The sequence below is a fragment of the Heterodontus francisci genome, chromosome 5 (assembly GCF_036365525.1).
Source record: "Heterodontus francisci isolate sHetFra1 chromosome 5, sHetFra1.hap1, whole genome shotgun sequence".
NCBI classification, from domain to species: Eukaryota; Metazoa; Chordata; class Chondrichthyes; order Heterodontiformes; family Heterodontidae; genus Heterodontus; species Heterodontus francisci.
In genome coordinates this window covers 162,102,831-162,124,695 of record NC_090375.1, presented here as the reverse complement: position 1 = coordinate 162,124,695, position 21,865 = coordinate 162,102,831, and the positions used below count along the sequence as shown (strand labels likewise).

Below are 21,865 nucleotides of genomic sequence, written 5' to 3'. Positions count from 1 at the left end.
CTGCACAATGGCATATCTGATTGTCAAGGAAACTGTCCAGTGTATACATATCATCTGTGTATAGTCACTTGCATTGGAACCAGAATTTCCAGTTCTAAAATGGTTATACTTGGTGATTAAAAATGTCACCTCATGCACAACAATGATGCAAGCCATGTAAGGTTCTCTCACTTTATGGAATCTTTATTCCATCCATATACATGCATAGTAACAACATTGTTGAGAAATAATTTCTATCAGAAGTAGAACAATATTCGTTTTATCACCAGTTGCAGTATTGGTATTCCATTATTCAGATTTTATTGTCCCCAAAATGATTTTTTGCAACAGCAAACTGCAACTAATTATATTTTCAATAAAATACAGCAGGAAGGTTTCAACCACTATTCAATACTGCTTCCAGTAATGTTGTTCATATTAAATTTTGCATTTTACAGCAAATGTTTCAAAAGTGAGACAAAAGCGTCAGCAAAGGAAAGTACAGTACAGATTACTATACAAGAAAGTTAACAACTTCAATAAAACATACATACCTCAGTTTAAGAAAATGGATAGGAACAAACTGCTACATATATATCATCTTATGCAAAGCCTACTCATTACTGTATATGCTGATATATAAGCTGCAATTTAGGACTGAAAATGTATTAAATATGAAATGGAATTTATATGCCACTTTAGGAGTTTTTAAGGCCTACAATACCTTCTGGCGTTTGCAGTCTTAAAATGAATGCAACTTATATCCTGGCATCTACAGCAAAGTTGCAACAAATACAGGGATATTCGAATACACAAGTGCTTTACCTTACCAGTTTACCTACAAATGCTGTCTCTATGTATGTGACTCGGACCTCTCTCTACAGTGCAAACCGTAATCGTTACACGAGAATAATTATACAATAACGTTAAAAACAATTTCAGTATAAACTCCTTTAAATAAAAATTGAAACTTAACCACAGCTATGAATACTGCTTGGAAAATAAATTAATTCTGGTGAAAAATAGCACTGACATTTCACATTAATATCAAGACTTATGAACAGCATTATGAAATGACAGACTAGCCTCAAGCCATTAAACTACACAGCTATCCCTTGATTGTCCTGGTGTAACTGTCCTGATGTAACTCAAGCAGCGTTTTTTTTTCTTTTTTCTCTTTTTTTATACAAACTGTGCATGGCCAACACTATACTACAGACAGATGCAGTGCATGACAGTAACTTTCATTTGACATGTTCTGCAGCATGTGATGAGCAGTAGAATTTCTTGTGGGTTATAAAGTTAGACAAGTTATTGAACTGAATATCACAGAGGCGACAGTATTTTCCACTGTTTGTGGGCTGGACAGAACCACCAATGCTTTTTGGCGTGTGGACTAATTGCTCTTCTAATGAAGCTTTAGCTGTGGGTGAGGCATTTTCATTTGCAGGGGCGGGACTCTCAGATACCCAAGGTGGAGATTCATGGCCATCTGCTTGTTGGGAACTCTGCAATAAGCTATCTTGATGTGGGTTGCCCGAGAAAGGCCTGTCTTCCTGTTTTATTCCTCCGTTGACTGCTATCATGCCCCTGCTCTTTGGTATTGTTGGAACAGGTTCTTTATTCTGAGGAGAACATCCATTGGATACAGGCTGGTCTCTCGGAGGATCGATCCTATCACGTGTGGCTTGCACCAGCTCGTCTATCTCACTGCGTATGAAAACAGCTCCTGAGATATAGTCAGTGGACTTAATCCCATAATATGGAGATAACTGCTCAGTCCCCGTCATTTTTTTTATTGCTCCAGGATAAAGGCAATGTGGATAGAGCAAATTCTTGTTTTCTTCCTTAGCAGAAATAAGCTGAGTTGCCTCATTGAAAGCTTTCAGCCCGTGGAGGGTTGCTAACTGTGGGGGGACTATATTTCCATTCGGGGAGACGAGCTTCGAATTTTCATTTTTCTCACATTTGATGATATTTCTTTCATTGCTGCCTGCAGGGCTGATTGCTTCACTTTTCACTAAAGCACCTTCTCTTTGCTGCTCTTGAAATTTTGTTTGTTCCAAATGGCCTACTTCACCACGTTGGACACCCATTCCTGGGCAAAAGTTTTGCTTGTGAGCAAGGTAACTTTCTACTTTGTTAAAACTAATCTTGCACACGGTACATTCATGGTAGTCCAAAAGTCTTTTAGGAGAACAGGTTGTTTTCTCAGTTTGAGGTGAACACTTTTTGCTTAGATCCATAGGAAGATCCAGCTCCATACTGGCAACTACAGGAAGTGCTGTATTGTACTTGACAGAAGTAATGTTTCTAGTCCCTGGGACAGAGGGCTCCATATGCTTTCCAAGAAACATATCAGATCTCTGGTGGGAGGTTTCACCTAGATTCTCCAGTGATTCTTGAGAAGATGTTCCAGGGCTACCCATGGCTGATACACTAAGAAAAGCTTGCTGTACCATCTGTGATCTTTGTTCCTGTTCTGGGAGTGACATCTCATACATCTTTCGCCGCTTTCGACTACGCATGGTTCTTTGCATTGCTGGTACCTTATTTGCTGCCATACGCTTCATTGGCGGATCATGGCGTGAAGCACAGTAGTACTGTTTATGTACAGCATATGTTTCATGTCTGCTAAAAGTTATATTGCATGCTTCACAAGTAGTTTTATTCGGATCATTAGCTATGTCCAATGTGGGAGTGCTGGGACTTTTCACATCCTTGGACTTTCCATTGAGTTGTTCATCATTGCTGCTGGTAGCTGACTCCTTCTTCAACTGCATTGAACTATCCTTGTCTGGACTTTTTCCATTAGAGCCTGCTGCATCTTGGACTACAGAAGAATTGATGCTGGTTGATTGAAGAAGTGAATTTTCTGGATCAGGTAGATGACAAAGGGCACTGTGAATGTTAATTGGACTGTGCCCGCTGCTGGGACTTGCTGTCTCTGGCACCTTCTCATTGGTGTTGGCAAAGTCTGGTGACTTGGCTACATGCTGCCATCGGGTGCTGCAGTAATGCTTCTTGTGGATCAAGTAGTTATCCAAATTGTTGAATGTGATATTGCATTCAAAGCAAATGGCCCCTTTTGGTACAAGTGGACTGTAAATGACAGGTGGATAGTTGCTTCCACCCTGTCTTAACCTGCGATGTACCAGTTCAGACATTTTAGCTAAGATTTCAGAAGCTTGAGGAACCATGGAAATATCCTGGGAGAGAGCAAACTGAGAAAGGAAGGGGCCCATTGGGACATTGGATCCTATGTTGGGTTGAATAGGAGAAGAGGCAAGCCGTGGGCTGGATGGTTCTGATTTGATTCTGGCGTATGGGAAGCTCTGCCTGTTTCCTGCAGGCTGTGTTTCATTCTTTTGATTTGTTACACCCAACTGTACATTTTTCTCCACCTTTTCTCCCTCAGTGTCAGAGCACACTTCCTTATTCTGGCTGACCCCTGGACATGGCGGGAATTCCTGTCTGCTTGCTGCATCTGCTGCTGTTGACTGAAAAGCATCCTCGTTGTTGAGCGGCGAGTGTTCGTTTTCGCTTTCCCTTCGCAGCCTCCTGCCCTGACTGTGATGGAGTTCCTGGTGCTGCAGCAGCTTCCTATGGTTCTGGAAACCAAAGTGGCAGTGACTGCATTTGAAGGCAGCTGGTGTGAGGTGAGTGAGTACATGGTGTTGGAAGCTCAGCACATTGTCTGCTATGTACTCACAGATGGTACACTTCAGGCTGGCACCAGCAGAAAGGGACTCTTCAACCTTCAAACCTGTTCAGAAAGAAAACATTTTCACTAATGTAGTTCCATTACAGCTTGATAGTAGATTTGCAATGGAAAGTGTGCAACATAATCAAATAGTAAATCTGCCCTGTATTTTTAATCCACATTTATTAACCTTGTCATTAACTTCCTTGAATTAGTTTTTTTTTAAATTGACACAGTATTAACAATGCACAGTACTTATAAAACCAAAAACTAAGCAGAATTCAGTCTTTTAATGTACCTCTGCATTTACCAAACTATGAACAGGGAAGGTTTTGAAAAACTTAGTATTGCTAAAGTAGGAGAATGGAGATTTAAAGAAGCTAAAAATGACAGTTGGCAATTTTGGTGGATAAATGGGTGTCTAATTAGGATGTTAATCCTCTGTTCACTATTATAACGTAGACATTAACTATTTTAAAATAAATATTAGTGCCTGCATTTAAACAGCATCAAATGTTATATAAATTTAAACATTCAGCAGTTAATGTTGTCTGCAGCCACTTCCGGGCTATTGTGCTCCTCTGGTTATTTTTAAGGCATTTTATTTATGTTTAATTGAAGAGCAAACCACTAATGACACAAGGGATCAGACTGCCTCTCTTTTGTGCAAAGGCATATAACCACCCAGAATGTGTTTTCTGTTAAACACCAAAGAGAATGGCCATTTTACACCCTTTGAACACTTTGTAGGTACTTTGGCACATTATTTCTTTGTTTATTACAAAAATATAAATTATTAAGAAATGATCCAAGAAATAATATATTTCTCATAAAAAAACTACTTTGTGGCAAACATAAAAACTTGCTGCATCATTCTGAGTACTTTGGCAAAAGTCTTACAGAAATATAGAAAGATTTCCAGCACAGAAGGAGTCCATTTGGCCCATCGTGCCAGCTGGAAAGAGCTATCCAGCTTAATTCCACCTTCCAGCTCTTGGTCCATAACCAGCAGGTTACATCACCTCAAGTGCATATCCAAGTGTTTCTGCCTCTACCACCCTTTCAGGCAGTGAGTTCCAGATCCCCTCCACCACTCTCTGGGTGAAAAAGTTACTCCTTGAGTCACCTCTAATCCTCTACCAATTACTTTAAATCTAAGCCCTCTGATTTTTCCTATTCACTCTATCTAGACAGCTCATAATTTTGTACACCTCAATTAAATCGCCCCTCAGCCTCCTCTGTTCCAAAGAAAACAACCCCAACCTATCCAATCTTTCCTCATAGCTAAACTTCCCCATTCCTGGCAATATCCTCCTAAATTTCCTCTGTACCTTCTCTAGTACAATCACATCCTTCCTATAATGTGGTGACCAGAACTCTATACAGTACTGTAGTTGTGGTTTAACTAGTGTTCTCTACAACTTCCCTGCTCTTATACTCTATGCCTCGGCCAATAAAGGCAAGTATTTCGTACGCCTTTTTAACCAACTTATCTACCTGTCTTGCTATTTTCAGGGATCTGTAGACATGCACTACTCTACGCTTCTCAGAATCCTACTATTCCCTTGCTTTGCTTTGCTTCCTATTTTTCTGGATTGAATTCCATTTGCCACACTTCTGCCCACTTGAGCAGTCGATTGATATATTCCTGCAGTATACAGTTCTTTTCCTCATTATCAACCACACGGCCAATTTTCATAAAATCTGCAAACTTCTTAATCATGCTCCTTACATTTAAGTCTAAATCATTGATATGTACCACAAACATGTATTAATCTTGTTAAAGGGTAGAAACTTCACAATGGTCTAATTCATACACGGGGAAGAGGAAGCTAGTTAATCTTTTATTACACTGACCAAATCAAATTGTGCACTGAGCAAATCAGATGTTGTGAATGTTACTTAAAATAAAACAGGAGGTATTGAAACTGTTGAAAAGCTGTAATGCAGTCTCAGGATTCACTTGATCATCACTCCTATGACTTCTAACTTGGTCAGAACTCGTGATTGCATTATTGCCTTGCAGCTACATCCAAAGCCATACATAAGGTATTGTCTATAATTAAAGGAAATAATATATTGTGTACTTGTAAATATATATTTATAAAACACAGAGCGAGAAACAGCACAGCAGACTTTAACAGAAAGCAGTTTGCAGTAGTTATCTAACAGTAAATATAGATTAAGTTTTCCAATTGTGTGAGCCTGGCAAATGGATGAAACTCATGGACTGTGTGCATTTACAATTTCCCAATATGTACATAACGTGCTGGATGCACCCAATTGGAAAACTTACCACAGTTGTCTATGTTGAATACTACACAAGATGTCCAGCAATCAAAGGGTTAAAGGCTATTAAAATAGATTCTCGTTTTAAATATAGACAATAAGAGGAGATGCTATCTTTGTGGTAGTAATTTTTATTCAACACCAGTCTTTTGCTAAACACATCATTTTTCAAATAGAAAATTTGGCAACAAACACATTTAAATATTTCAGTACAACATAGTGAAACAAAGTACTTTCATTCCTAACATGGAACAGAATGTCATCTTTTCCCATTGTACAATTTTTAAAAAATTAATACACACACAAAAAATATAGTTTTATTTATTTTACTTGAAGATAATATAAAGAAAATAATTAATCACCATGAAACTAAGCTAGTTGTCAGTGGATCTAGACGGGTGACTTTCTCTCAGCTTTCCTTTCTCTATGCACTTGCTGCCTCTTGATGGCAGCTCAGCTGAAATTGTGAATCCAGCACAGGTGGGATTGAAGGCATGAACCTATATCCCATCACAGTATGCTGCAATGTGGTACCAATTTTTATTTGCTCATACTTTTGAAAATTGCAATGTCATTTTGCCAATGATCTGCTGTTGAGAATATATTAATTTAAGAAAAGCAACATCTTGAGGGAAAAAGGACAAAGGAAAAATACAGAGATCACAAGCTCAATTTTAACTCCTCCTTCTTGATGGAAAACAAATTGCAAATGGGAAGGGTTCAAGCTGGCAGTGTTCTCTTTAAATATGTAGATCAGGCTCCAATTACTTCATTTTAACCTGAGTCATGAGCGTGGAAGCAGTGGTGGTTTTCCTGCCAGTTAACATCTGACAGGAACACCCGCCAGGGCTAGCAGAGGCCGAGCAAAGTAAAGTTTAATTTATTTTTAGTTTCCTTGTGGGTCAGGAGGAGCAGGAGTGCTCCTCCGAGCCCCACTAGTAAATACTTGGGCCTCTTGTGCCTTACCCTTCCGCACCCCCTCCCCTGACCCGGATTCCATCCTGCAGCACTTACCTTGCACAGAGACCATACCCGGGTCTAATTTTAACAGCTGGGCAGCCGCATCCCCTCAACCTTGTGGTCGTTTTGGTTGAGAAGTCAGCAAACGGCATGATAATGAGCCCCGAATGTTAAAATCGCCAAGCCTGCCAGCTGCCACTCCCAGATGGGCACACCATTCGTTGCTACGTACCTACTCGGAAGTTAAAATTGAGCCCACAGTGTCTGCATGTGCTCGAAAGGCCACCTTGGCTTACAGTAGCCTAATTATTATTGCTACAATATAACAGTGACACTTGCATGCTGTTGCATTTGCTGTGCCACTTTAGGTGGGTGTGAATTATCATTGCCATATGTAAGTGCTCATTACATAGTATAAAGAAACCAAACCAACTTCAACAGTTGAAATTTAAAATAAGTACAAATGCTAAGCATCTGAAGTTAAAAAAAAGAAAATGTTGGAAATGCACAACAGATCAATCAGCACTTGAAAGTAGGTAAACATTTTATCTAGCAACCAAAACTCAAAGGCACCGGAACCTTCCTCAGACTGAGCTGGTCCTTCTCCCTCCACCTCAAATTGTGTGACAGGAATAATAAGCCTATTGTGTGTCTCACTGATTCAGTGATACCCTATGAAATGACACAGGTGGTTAGGAGTATACAAATGCAATCATCTCAGCATATTTGCATTGAAAATGGTAGGAAATTCATTTGGTAAAAACATAATTTGTGTTTTTTTGGCGGGGGGTAACATTCTTGCTGTTTTTTCCCCCTGGACTCTAAGACAGCATCTGCAGGTGGATGCTATTCTAAAACTAACCACTGGGAGCCATGCAGGAGCATCTTCAAATTGGCCCTTCCATTGATTTTCCTCACTCATTGTGAAGAGGCAATTGGTCTCCCCACATAACTTGTCCACACCAGTACTGCTTAGATCCGCAATTCAGCATGTAGCGGAAATGCGGATGTCATCCCATACCCCATCTTGTTGTGGCACCCTGATTTCCTACGTGTATTTAATTGACTTATTATTGTTGATAGGTTTGCAATATTGGCATTGTACCAACTGCACTACCAATTAAGGAACACTGTTGCTTTAATTTTTTCTACCATGAATGAACAGCTTAGCTGGGCAAATAATGTTTGCTCCAGAATGTACTTTCATTGAGGTAGGTTGCTATTAATTTAAGTCAACTTATCTAACACATGCACATGTACTAATACTCTGATAAGACTTCAATAGGGATACTGCAACTTCCACATTTAACATAAAGCTGCATTTTTAGATGTGTTTTGTAATGGCTGGTTTGAGATATAGTGCTATTCAAATCATTTACTATTGTTGAGTACTGTGATTACAATGTAACAGGCTAGAAACATCATCTTAAATTATCCCTTCAGTGTGGTCTATGTAACTTTCTAAACTCCGTTTTGCAGCTATCAGTGAATTGGCAATGCAAAATTCAAATTACCCCATGGTGACTCTTACCACTGTGTGAATTCATGTGAATTTCAAGAGCCCTGGCATTGGGGAAGCTCTTGCTGCATTGTGGGTAAGGGCAGACACATGGTTGCTGAAGAGGACCAGCCTCTTTCTCCTCTGATAGTGAGGATGCTTCCCTCTGTCTCCCACTGCAGTAGTACATGAGGTGAGCTTGCAGGTTCCGTTCACTGCGGTACCAAATTCCACATGACTTGCATGGAAAGATATCCTCTGCAATGAAAGAATAGATGTGTATTACAGTATGTGTGAAATCAGGCAGTTTTTATTTATTAAAATGATTTTGACAAACTGAGGCTGTATTATGTTTTTTGTCTTCCTCAAGATAGTGGAACAATCTTTAGCAATTGACGAACAGGTCCCCATTACATTTTTATCAAAATTAACCAATTATGCAAAGTCTATCATATTAAACTTCTTTTAAAACATATATGATGAATTCTTTTTAGATGACAATTATTTGCCAAAAGATATAAAATGAATAAAATCTGTGTTAAGTCTTCATTCTGCCAAAGTTTTGTTAAATTGGTAACTATCTAATCTTTGACCTTAGCAAGACAGTCTCTGCCTCTGAAAAACAAAATGCTGATCAGGAAGTATCCATGGAGGAAACAGAGAAATGAACATCACAGATGTTTCAAGCACAGACCATTTGTCTTGACAGAAGGTCCACACTTAAAACGTTAATTCCTCTGTTCCTTCCAAAGATGCTGACTGACCAGTATTTCCAGCATCCACAGTTTTTGCTTTCCACCTCTGTGAAATTGCTCAAACAGATCCTATATTCTAAACAGACATTGAACAAAACGTTTAACTTTGATAGGGGCAGATAAGCAGCAGTAGTGGATCAGCTGCCCATTATACACTGCCTGTTTCACCTTTCCATTGATTTTAATGGAAGGAAAATCAAACAAGATGCATAACAGGTGGCCCACCCATTAACACCCACTTTTTCCCCCCAAAGTTTTGCCCAGGGTGACATCTATAATTGCAAGAACATCAACTGATGGAAGAATAAAATCCATGACAACAAAGGTAAAGCAGCAATGGCCAGCTTCCTTCTCTGACTCTGATTTTTTTTATTTTTCATCACATGACTTAAAAGAGTACTTTCATTGGAATTTTTTTTCATTTGTTTACAATGGTACTGAGATGATGTAAATTGTATCAAAAAGCATCAATGAATTTACAAGATACTGTCATGAAGAAAATGACATCCTTCTACTTTGCTCTCTTCCCTCAAATAATATAAGGTTTGTCAAGAAGACAGTGCTCCTTTAAGAAGAACTGCACAGATTTAGGAGATCATACAAGACATAACATGTACATTTATCAAGTGCAAAGTACAAAGGAACATGATTCAGAGATAAATGATAAATAACACAAAATGTGCTTGTTGTAGTGGAAAAGAACAGATGATATATAAGTGATTTGTATAGAGTCTGGGCTCAGGCCAGTTAACTGGCATTAACATTCCTCATGTTGTTACATTAAAGCCAATCTGGGCTGAAGTTTCTTAGTTTTACAGCCAAAATGCATAGATTTATATGTTACACCAATAGTCACAGCACTTGTTTAGCTAACTATATAGCGTTCATATTAGTCAGTTTGGTGTATGCGAAAATAAGTATTTTACCAAAAAATAGTGATACTGGGGTGCAATTCTTCCTTTCTGTAATTTTATGTAGAAATTGGTGAGAGTACAGAAAATGCAATCCCATTTTGTAATCACACCATATTTTTTCTGTTCATTTTCAACATAAGGCACGTCATGCTCTTTATACTTAATCTTTAAAAGGCAGATAAAAATTATTTTCTGCTTTGTTACCCAAGTACAATTATTTTACATTAAAAGCAAAAGTCATGTTCAAGACGAAAAGCACAGATTTTAAACTTACTGTTTACGATTGCTGTAGGTAAAATGGATGCCATGGCTGCTTGTTGAGGGAGCAGCTGTATTGTGTCCAGGAGGCGTGCTGGATACATGCCCTCTGTGATGGCCATTTGGCTGACAGCTTGCAGCCTTGAGTCAAATTCCACAGCAAATGCAACCAGTTCCTCACCCTCTGATAGCATTTTAGTCATTGTGCACCAAAGCTGGCCACCTAAAGAAAAAGAAAAGAAAAACAGTTTTGTTGATTAATTGCAAACTAAGTAACTTATAGCTTTGTTTATAAGATCCTTCAAGGAATTGATAAGGCTGTCTCTCTTTCACCTAATATCATGAAGCCAAGCTAAATTATTATTTCAGTTCGAAGAGCTTAACTAGCTATGTTCTTTCTCTTTTTCATTTATATTGGTTCTGACTCAGATTCAGGCATAAATGCCTAATTACTGACCATGAATACAAGTGTACAAAAGTGGAAGAGATACTCAATTATGATTATGATCCTAACTAGAACAGGTCTGTTCTCAGCTGATGAGTCTGGCCAGTACAACCGTTTGGTGGCACAAATCTTAGAATTGTGTCCGCTCGGCTCAGTCGTTGCATGCTCACCTCTGAGTCAGAAGGTTGCGAGTTTAAACCTCACCACAGACTTCAGCACATAATCTGGGCTAACACTTCAGTACAGTACTGAGGAAATGTTGAATTGTTAAAGGTGCTGATTTAAGATGAGACATTAAACCAAACTAACCTTTTCAAGAAGATGTAAAAGCTTTCGTGGCACTTTTTCAGAAATAAACAGGGAATTCCCCCAATGTCCTTGCCAACATTCATCCCTCAACTAGTGCCATTAATTATCAATGCCAATGCTGTTTATGGTACCTTGTTTAGGACAGGTTAGCTACTACCTCGGCAAGCAAGACAACACTTAAAATATAACTGATGGACTGTGAAGCGCTTTGGGTTAGCCTGAAGATTTGAATTACACTATATAAATGCGAGTATTTTTTACTACTCTACCCCATTGGCAATTAATCATTCTCCCCATGTGTGATTTTGGCAGGTTTCTGCCTTTGTTATAGCGAACATAACCCATTGATGCAGGTCATATGAAAAAAGACAGATTGCTGCCAGGGCAATCATTTCAAAAAACATGCCAGTCTTTCGGGTAGAGGCAAGAAAACAACTGTTCTCAATTGAATTATAAACCATTACATTGCAATCAACTCATTGGGAGAAAGGGCTATTTCTGACAGATATAATATTCTCAGTTTAGATGAAAGGGATTGATAACTTTTTCCTCTAAACTGGAAATTAAACAAACGGACTGCATGTTGTATGTGCAAACAATTTAACACCGGAACAGAAAGAGCCAGATTGAAAATGTGACTCGACAGAACTACATGAAGTTTGGGGCTACGATGTCATAACCACTATAAACAAGGTTGAAACTTATTAAACTTATTTCATGGAAAATCTTAGTTACTGGGAAGTGTAAGGCCTTTATTCCAGTCAGTCATTTTTGGACTGTAAGTCAGGTTTCAGAATTGAGTCTCTCTGAATACATTTTTATCGCATTAAAAATTCAAAATCTTCCCTGATCGCAGTTTCTCAAACATGTTGTGCTTGATATACATGAATGATGGTTACCTGAGTTGAAACTTTAATTTCCATACTTAAAGGAGAAATATAGGGCTGGAATTTGTTCCCAGCCCGATGTTGCGTTCTGCGGCAGCTGCCGCCACGGAACCAGACGACAGGACTGCTGGACCCGATCTCCCCGGGGTAGAATAGGCCAACGTCAGCCTTCCTGCCCAAAGGTCAACTGAGGCCCTTAAGTGGCCTATTGATGGCCAATTAAGGGCATCTTCCCCTGCTGCCGGGATCTCATCAGCAGCGGGATGGGGGGGGCCTCGACTGCGTGGGGAGGAGGCCTTGAAAAACGAGGCGCCCCCACCCCACCCCCGGTGGGTTTGGGGGGGGGACCCTCTTTCATGGACACTTCATGATTCACATAGGACCCCCCCCCCCCCCTTGGGAACCACTGTGGTCGTGGAAGTGGATTCAGTGCTGACATTCAAAAGGGAAGTGGATATATACATAAAAAGGAAACATCTGAAGGACTATGGAGAAAAACAGGAGGAGTAGGACTAATTAGATACACCTATTAAAGAGCTCCTTCTGTGCTGTCTGATTCTGCGATTCTATGAATGACTGTTACTGGTCTTATAAAGGAAATATTCAAATATTTTCTCTTCCTGAGTCACTCAATTGCATGGAACCTCCATATAAAAAGCTATAAAATATGACAATAACTATCATGACTGCTACTACTACCTGCTCGGAATTACCTTTTACATATGCTCTTAATGCTTTGGTGCTTTCCCCTCTACCCCATTTGAAGCCAGCACTCAACACAAACTGTCAGCCCCATCCACCTTCTTCTGGTGGACCTGAACGCAGCAAGTTCCCACTGATGGCTCCTATCCAAATCTCAGCGGTAATCCAACCACTGCTGGCATTTGCACCTGACCTGACCCCACTGGCAGCTTACATACATAAAAATAAATGAATTTACATTACTTAGAGCTACTTTTAATATGGGAAGGATGGGCATATCAAGTGATGAAATAATTTATGTCAGTTCTTTGAAGAATTTCATGAAATAAAAGACTTGCAAACTTATGAGAATTTTATTTCACTCATAGATTAAACAAAAAATGAATACTCATAACTTACACACACGCTCAGGCCAGGAATTGGGTTGAGTTGATATGACAGTGAGAATCAGGTTGGGTCAGGATGGTGAGTTGGGTTAAACCTGCCAGCGGGAGTTGACGTAGTTGTGCAAGTTTCCATTGGCTGCCACTGGAGTTAGGTTAATGAGGGCATTTTCCCTCATGCTCCATAAATATGCCTCTGTTGGCTATCAGCTCTGGATGTTTATTGTCCTGCACAAAACCCCAAATGTTCATCACATATTTCAATCATGTTGCTTAACATGACCTCCAAATCCTGGTTTGTTAAACAAGTTTTGTGCCTGATGTGAAAACAATATAATGACTGGTTCCTTTTATTAGTGCTAACAGATTTGGATTAAATGGAAACTTTGGAACCAAAATGGTACCGAAACTGTTTTTAAACCAGTTATGTGATTAACCAATTCTTTATTGAAAGAGCGCAATATATCCCTCAATTAAATCAGGTCCAGTTACAATAACTGAGATATTTGTCAGCACCAAGACTCTTTCACAAGGACTTTGCAGAGATGAGCAGAGAAAGAGGTAAAGATACAAAGTAAAACAAGGAGAATTAGAGGTTGTAAAATCTTTCCAGAGATGGTCTGTTTGATAACCTTCAATCTTTAATTCGGCCTCCGATTTCTTTGCCACTAATTTTCCTACTCCCCTCCTTAAGTCTGGGATGTGATCACACACCATCCTGACATGGAACTATATCACCGTTCCTTCACTGTTGCTGTGTCAAAAACCTGGAACTCCCTTCTTAAAAACAGAGTGGGTGTACCTGCACAGACAGACTGCAGTTGTTCAAGAAGACAGCTCACTGCACCTTCTTGAGGGCAATTAGAGATGGGCAACAAATGCCGGCCTTGCCAGTGATGCTCATATCCCATGAAAGAATTTTAAAAATGTCAGTTGTCCTTCAGGTACATCAACCAAATGCCCATTATTTATGTTTGATCCTGGACAGTTAGTGTCAGCAGGCTATTTTACATGAAAGTTGAGCTTAGTCCTGAGCTAAAGCTAAAATCCACACAGGTACTCTTTTCAGCACCAATCACTAGAAAGGAGATCAGGAGGTGAACCCTAGTTGATTCTTCACCTCTCTAGCTCAGGGAGCATTAAGGCCAAGTGTATTGTTCTTCCCACTGTTCTGACTGAGGTCAGTCACTCAGCACAGATCAAATGCAGTCTCTTATGTCTCTATTTCACAAAATGCAGTGCACTTACCAACTGAACGAATGGGGGACTAGATGTTTCTGTCAATTCTGACATAGATCTTGCAGATTTAGAATAGTTTATTTTCTAACAAAACAGTGAATTCAATATAAACTATGCTGTTCATTAGTGAAGCAAATACTGTAGTCTTTGATAAGTAACTACAGTGTTTATCTTCTAATATGACAGCGCTTTTACCTGCACTTCATTTTTTTTCCTCCTGAAGATTAAAGTTTGGAAATGACTATTTGCAAGAATCTGGTAGAGGAGATAAGAACAAGTAAGATATGTTAACGCTCTGACAGAATTAGGACATTGTTGTACAGAAACCCAGGCCAATTAATTAAACCAGTCTGTTAGTTTTCAACAATGTGCAAACAAACCAATGTAAAATCCTTCATCATTTTCAACATTTTTTTATTCAAATGCAAAGTGATTGTGACAATCAACTCCTACATCCTGGTTACATTTGCAGATTGATAATATTATTATAATGTACAAACTTTTCTGAGGAAAATAATATATAACTGTAAGCTTTTAAATAATATGGCCTATGTATTGTGGTTAGGAAATGGGATCAGGTTACAAAGGTGATGTGAATGGAATCAGGAGACAAACAGTTCCTAAAACCTTCCTAAATGCGTTCTGTCTACAGGCTAAAGCAGAGCATAACCAGTGAAAAATATCCAAGGGAGGTAGAGAACAAACCATCATGAAGCAATTCACTCAACTTTGGGAGATGGTCATTTTTGACCAGAAATCTGTACAGAGGATCAGGAAGGGAAAGTTTGGAAGTACGGTGCCTACAGCCAGCAAGTATCATTATGCTTTCTGCACTGACTCACTTTCTCTGAATGCTTAGGGCAGAGTCTACATTTGTAAAGCTGGTGCATGGCTCACAAAAATATAGTTCCACTGAGCTGAGCAACAGAGGAGAAATTCAGAGTATATGTGGCTTTTTCATCTCAATGTTTTGACTATGTAAATGTGGGTTGCACTTGTCCTTCATGCTACCACCTTTCCCCCCAATATCACACCTAGCTAAAATTCAGCAGAGTGTGATAATGAGGTCAGGTGTCCGTTTTTCCAAACCTATATAGTCGGGCCTTGTCAAATCGAGGCTATGACGTTTAAAACATGTTTCCATTAATGTGCCTGAATCTCAAGCTGTGTATATTAACAGACATTCATTTCTCATTTAGGATTTATCTACCAATGAGGCAACAGTACTAAGAGTAACCCTTTGCAAACCTCTTGGCCAATGAAATCTGAACAAGACAAAACAATGAAATTGAAGCACATATATAAATTGATCTTGTTAGGCTTTGTGACCAAACTGGCAGAACTCACAGGCTGCATATGGTCAACAGGCTGTTGTTTTGGTGTCAGCCATGCCTCAGTTGATTGCACTCTTGCCTCTGAGTCAGAAGGTTGTGGGTTTAAGTCTCATTCCAGGACCTCAGCACAACAAAGTAGCACTTTCATAGCAGGCTGAGAAGGGGCTCGGGGTCAAAATCATTCAGAATCATCACCTAGTGGTTCCTTTTGAAGTGGGGAGGGTGGTGGTGCATCCAACAAAAATAAACATTTAAGTTACCTTACATCTTCAGGGAACCAGGCCAGGATTGTAATCGAGACCCCCACCCCACCAAGACGAGTCTCACATCTGCCACTGACAGGGTCAGTACATGTTCTATCATTGGGTGTGCTGGTCTCCAAAAAATGCACCAATGTCCTCCTTGACCAAGATTGTGGGGACACGCTCTGCATCATCAGCCTTGTAAGCTGTTACCGGAGGTACCACTTCATACAAAGTCACATAGAAACTCCCAGTAGAGGGTGGGATCAAACTATGGCCTATTTTCCAGCCCTTTTACAGTTCCCACTGGATTTATGGCAGGAGTGTGCCAGAAGCACTGAGAGATTTCAACACCTGTCCCCTTGCACCACCACCCGAGCATACCCAACACCCCACATCAATATAAATCAAGCAATGTGGTTGACTCTTACATGCCCTCTGAAATGGCCGAGCAAGCCACTCAGTTGTATCTAACCGCTACAAAGTCAATAAAAAGGAATGAAACCAGACGGACCACTCGGCATCGACCTAGGCAATGGAAACGACAACAGCAAACCCAGCCCTGTCGACCCTGCAAAGTCCTCCTTACTAACATCTGTGGGCTTGTGCCAAAGTTGGGAGAGCTGTCCCACAGACGAGTCAAGCAACAGCCTGACAAGTCATACTCACGGAATCATACCTGACAGACAATATCCCAGACACTGCCATCACCAGCCCCGAGTATGTCCTGTCCCACCGGCAGGACAGACCCACCAGAGGTGGCATCACAGTGGTATACAGGAGGGAGGGAGTTGCCCTGGGAGTCCTCAACATCGACTCTGGACCCCATGAAATCTCATGGCATCAGATCAAACATGGACAAGGAAACCTCCTGCTGATTACCACCTACCGCCCTCCCTCAGCTGATGAGTCAGTACTCCTCCATGTTGAACACCACTTGGAGGAAGCACTGAGGGTGGTGAGGGCACAGAATGTACTCTGGGTGGGGGACTTCAATGTCCATCACCAAGAGTGGCTCGGTAGCACCACTACTGATCGAGCTGGCCGAGTCCTAAAGGACATAACTGCTAGACTGGGTCTGCGGCAGGTGGTGAGGGAACCAACAAAGGGGGAAAACATACTTGACCTCGTCCTCACCAATCTGCCTGCCGCAGATGCATCTGTCCATGACAGTATTGGTAGGAGTGACCACCGCACAGTCGTTGTGGAGACGAAGTCTCGCCTTCACATTGAGGATACCCTCCACCGTGTTGTGTGGCACTACCACCGTGCTAAATGGGATAGATTTTGAACAGATCTAGCAATGCAAAACTGGGCATCCATGAGGCGCTGTGGGCCATCAGCAGCAGCAGAATTGTACTCAACCACAATCTGTAAGCTCATGGCCCGGCATATCCCCCACGCTACCATTACCATCAAGCCAGGAGACCAACCCTGGTTCAATGAAGAGTGCAGGAGGGCATGCCAGGAGCAGCACCAGGCATACCTCAAAATGAGGTGTCAACCTGGTGAAGCAACAACACAGGACTATCTGTGTGCCAAACTGCGTAAGCAGCATGCGATAGACAGAGCGAAGCGATCCCATAACCAACGGATCAGATCTAAGCTCTGCAGTCCTGCCAAATCCAGCCATGAATGGTGGTGGACAATTAAACAACTAACTGGAGGAGGTGGCTCCACAAATATCCCTATCCTCAATGATGGGGGAGCCCAGCACATCAGTATGAAAGATAAGGCTGAGGCATTTGCAGCAATCTTCAGCTAGAAGTGCCAAGTTGATGATCCATCTCAGCCTCCTCCTGAGGTCCCCAGCATCACAGATGCCAGACTTCAGTCAATTCGCATCACTCCACGTAATGTCAAGAAACGACTGAAGGCACTGGATACTGTAAAGGCTATGGGCCCTGACAATATTCCGAAAATAGTACTGAGGACCTGTGCTCCAGAACTTGCTGTGCCCCTAGCCAAGTTGTTCCAGTACAGCTACAACACTGGCATCTACCCTGCAATGTGGAAATTTGCCCAGGTATGTCCTGTACACAAAAAGCAGGACAAGTCCAACCCGGCCAATTACCGCCCCGTCAGCCTACTCTCAATCATCAGTAAAGTGATGGAAGGTGGCATTAACAGTGCCATCAAGCGGCACTTGCTTAGCAATAACCTGCTCAGTGACACTCAGTTTGGGTTCGGCCAGGGCCACTCAGCTCCTGACCTCATTACAGCCTTGGTTCAAACATGGACAAAAGAGCTAAACTCAAGAGGTGAGATGAGAGTGACTGCTCTTGACATCAAGGCAGCATTTGACCGAGTATGGCATCAAGGAGCCCTAGCAAAACTAAGGTCAATGGGAATCATGAATGATTAAAAAAAAACTCCAGAATAATTATCTAATCTTACATCCCAACTACTGGTTTTCCTTGGATTAACAATTCCATGGATCCAGCAGCATAGGAACCATCATTATATATAACAATCAGCACTTCACATTGGCATTCAGTGTTTTGTGGGCTTGATCAGTCTATATGCTGACACAAGTAAGTGCAGCTAGGCCCTCTATAATCCCCATCCTACTCCTACTGCGTACAGTGGCTAACTTACCAGACAGAACTTGCTGCCCCCGTTTGAGTGCTTCCAGTGCTAGTGGCCTAGACTTCCACCTCTATATACTGTAGATGTAAATTTGCAAGAATGTGAGTTCCTGCCTTCAGTATATAGAAATTGTTACGAAAGTGCCTCAGTGTTTTGTTAAATGTACTTCTTGAGGATTCGTTTTTGAAAGATTGAAGAAATATCAAACTTTGGGGTTTTCAAAGGGAATTAACAAAAAGCACACAGGTCTCCGGGTCTCACTCTTTGAGTCATAGAGTCAGAGTTATACAACACAGAAACAGGCCCTTCAGCCCAACGCATCTGTGCCGACCAACAAGCACCCATCCAATCTAATTCCCTTTTCCCGCACTTGGCCCATAGCTATGGCATTTCAAGTGCTCATCTAAATACTTCTTAAATGTTGTGAGGGTTCCAGCCTCTACCACCCCTTCAGGCAGTGTGTTCCAGATTGGGTGAAAAAGTTTTTCCTCAATTCCCCTTGCTCACAGCATCTTCCTTTTTGGCTGGAGGAGGGCCCCCTGTGTCTCCTGCTTTCCTTTCTCTTCCAGGACTGCCTGGGCTCCAATCATCTTCCCACCCTTTGTCCTTTTCGGATTTGTGGTGGTTTTTACGAAAGGTTCTCTCCCCTGGGAAACAGACTTATAAATTAAAGCAAACTGATCAGCTAGAACGGCTGCTTGCCGGGCTCTCTGAACCCACTGCTCCTCTACATGTGTCTTTATGGAGAGTGGGAGAAAGTTTTTAAATTCCTCTAACAGAACTACTTTCCTGAGATTCTCATAGCTGAGCTCTCTGGGTCTGCTTCTAATCCTGTTTCCGCTTCTTCAGATTCAAGGGAAAAATGTTTGGCCACTAATCTTTGGAATTCAGACTTCCGAGCCTTGCTATGTACAGTGATCCCACACTGCTCTGCCATTTTCCTCAACTTCTCCATAGATAGTGCTTTTAACTTATCCCAAGTTACTTCACCCTGGCTTGGAGAGCTACTAGCTTCAGTTGCAGACATGTTAGTATTCAATCACACACAACCACAAGAAAACCTGTATTAATCGTGATTGGGAACAATTTGGCTTCCCACTTCCAATTTCTCTCGTTTGTCTGTGGGTCAATTCCGGATGCTGGCACCCAAATTTCTTTTACGACCAGGGGAGAAAGAGGTCTTGGGTTCCCTTTCAGCCTTCACCTGGTCTCACTGTAACAGGGTTTTATTTTTAAACGCCACTGTGTTTTTAGCTCCCCCTTGGTGAATCCTTTGTCAGGCAAGCCCCCCCACCTGCCAAGAATGAGGAAAATTAATTTTGCCACATGAACATTGATTTTGGACTGTTGTTGGTGAAGAAAGAACTTGCTTTAAAAAACAATTGGAGAATTTGGCTGGAGAGAGACGTTAGCATATCAACAGACAGTACTTCAAAGGCAAAAGGGGCTATTCCCTGCTCCAATTTAATCCACAATGGACATTTGATTACCAGACGTTGAAGGTGAAAAGGCTAGCATTCCAGGTTAACTGCTAAGATGGCCGAATACACAAACAGACGTGGGCGGACCGGTTTGGGTCACATGACTAACTGACTGTTCATGTTCTTTTGATTGTGAACTTCCAACAGGGAATTTGAACTCAGAAAGCTGTTTTCTCTTGGACTGAGAACACCTCTCTCCTGCCTGCTCTCATCTCACTCTCACCAGCTTTGGAAACCATGAAAGACACATGAACCCCAAGACAGAAAAGTCTCCTACAGTAAACAAGGTTTAAGAATAATATTGGGCCCCAAAGAAAAGCAAGACTACTTACAAAAGGACTACAGGGAGTTCGAAGCACAGTAAACAAGAAACTCTTCTGATATTGCCTCAAACCTCTCAATTTTATTTTTCTTCTGCTCTTTTCTGTCATTATTTGCATGTGTGTATCGTATGTGCATGCTAGCGTGGCTGCATCGTGTATCCGTAGGCGGTAACCGTATTAGAGTTTAAGTGTAAGGTTTAATAAATTTCACTTTTCTTCTTTAAACCTAAGAAAGCATGTTTATGCTAATTTCTTTGCCTTGTAATTGGAAAGTGGTGAATAAGGATTCACCAACGGGGGAGCTCAAAACACAGTGTGTTTAAATTTAAATGCTGTTACAACAAGACCAGGTGAAGACAGTAAAAGACCCCTAGACACCTATCTCACCTGGTCATAACACCTTGTTCACTGCTTTCCAATTATAAGGCAAAGAAACAAGCACAAACAGGCTTTCTTAGGTTTAAAGAAGAAAGGTGAAATTTTACTAAACTTAAACTCTAATTCAGTTAGCGCCTACCGATACACGATGCGCCCACGCTAGCATGCATACGTGATACACACATATAGATAGGGACAGAAAAGAGCAGAAGAAAAATAAAGTGAAAAAGTTTGAGGCAATATCTGAAGAGTTTTTGTTACGGGTCTTTGAGCTCACTGTAGAGTCCTTGCTTGTAGGTAGATCTTGCTTTTCGTTGGGCCCCAGTATTCTTCTTAAAGCTTGTTCACTGTAGGAGACTTTTCTCTCGTGGGGTTCATGTGTCTTCAGTGGGTTTTTTGCAGTTCTGTGAGGAAGAGATGGGAGCAGGCAGACAGGCAGGAGGTCTTCTTCAGTCGAGGAACAAAGAGCTTTCTGCCTGTTCAAATACTGTCTCTCCAATTTAAAACTCTCAGTTCAAACTCTGCAACAGCCAGTTAGTCATGTGATTAACTGGTCTGACCACGTCTGTTTGTGGATTGTATTGGAGCAGGGGACAGCTCCTTTGTTCCAAATACTGTCTGTTAATAGGCAAAAATGTCTTTCCAGCCAGGGGCCTGTCAACCCCTTGTCACAGGCCTTCTCTTCTTCCCAGCAACAATTTGAAATTTAATGTCCATGTGGCAAAATTAATGTGCCTCATTCTTGGCAGGTGGGGGCCTACATGATACCATGTTTTAAGCCCTTCAATCAGGTTTCCACTTCTGGCACACCAATAAAACAGTCCTTATCAAAGTCACAAATGAAATCCTATGTGACTGTGACAATGGTAACCTATACTTCTTCATCTTTTTTGACTTTTTTGCAGCCTTCGAAATGGTTTACCACATCATCCTCCTCCAATGCCTCTCCTCCATTGTCCAGCTGGGTGGGACTGTCCTCACCTACTTCGATTCCTATCGATCCAGTCAGAGCCAGGGAATTACCTGAATTTTTTTTTTCCTCCCCCCCTCCGCCCCACACACTATTATCTCTGGAGTCCACCAAGGATCTATCCTTGGTTCCCTCCTGTTTTGTATCTACGTGCTTCCACTCGGAGACATCATTCAAAAACGTCAGCTCCCAATATACGCTGGCAATATTCAACACTACCTTGCCAG

At 41.2% G+C, this 21,865-nt stretch overlaps 1 protein-coding gene across 2 annotated transcripts in view; it reads right to left on the bottom strand.

The window, feature by feature from the left end:
- Positions 1–226: 226 nt before the first annotated feature.
- zfpm2a (zinc finger protein, FOG family member 2a) overlaps positions 227–21,865 on the bottom strand; it is a 769,955-nt gene continuing 748,316 nt past the window's right edge. The window contains exons 6-8 of one of the 2 annotated variants that reach the window (XM_068032297.1): positions 10,373–10,579; positions 8,463–8,687; positions 227–3,745 (exon numbers count right to left, since the gene is read on the bottom strand). In XM_068032297.1, the coding sequence (XP_067888398.1) occupies positions 1,224–3,745; positions 8,463–8,687; positions 10,373–10,579 (2,954 nt within the window). In that variant the 3' untranslated portion in view covers positions 227–1,223. The remainder of the gene's footprint in view (positions 3,746–8,462; positions 8,688–10,372; positions 10,580–21,865) is intronic. The other variant, XM_068032298.1, reaches the window with a different exon arrangement.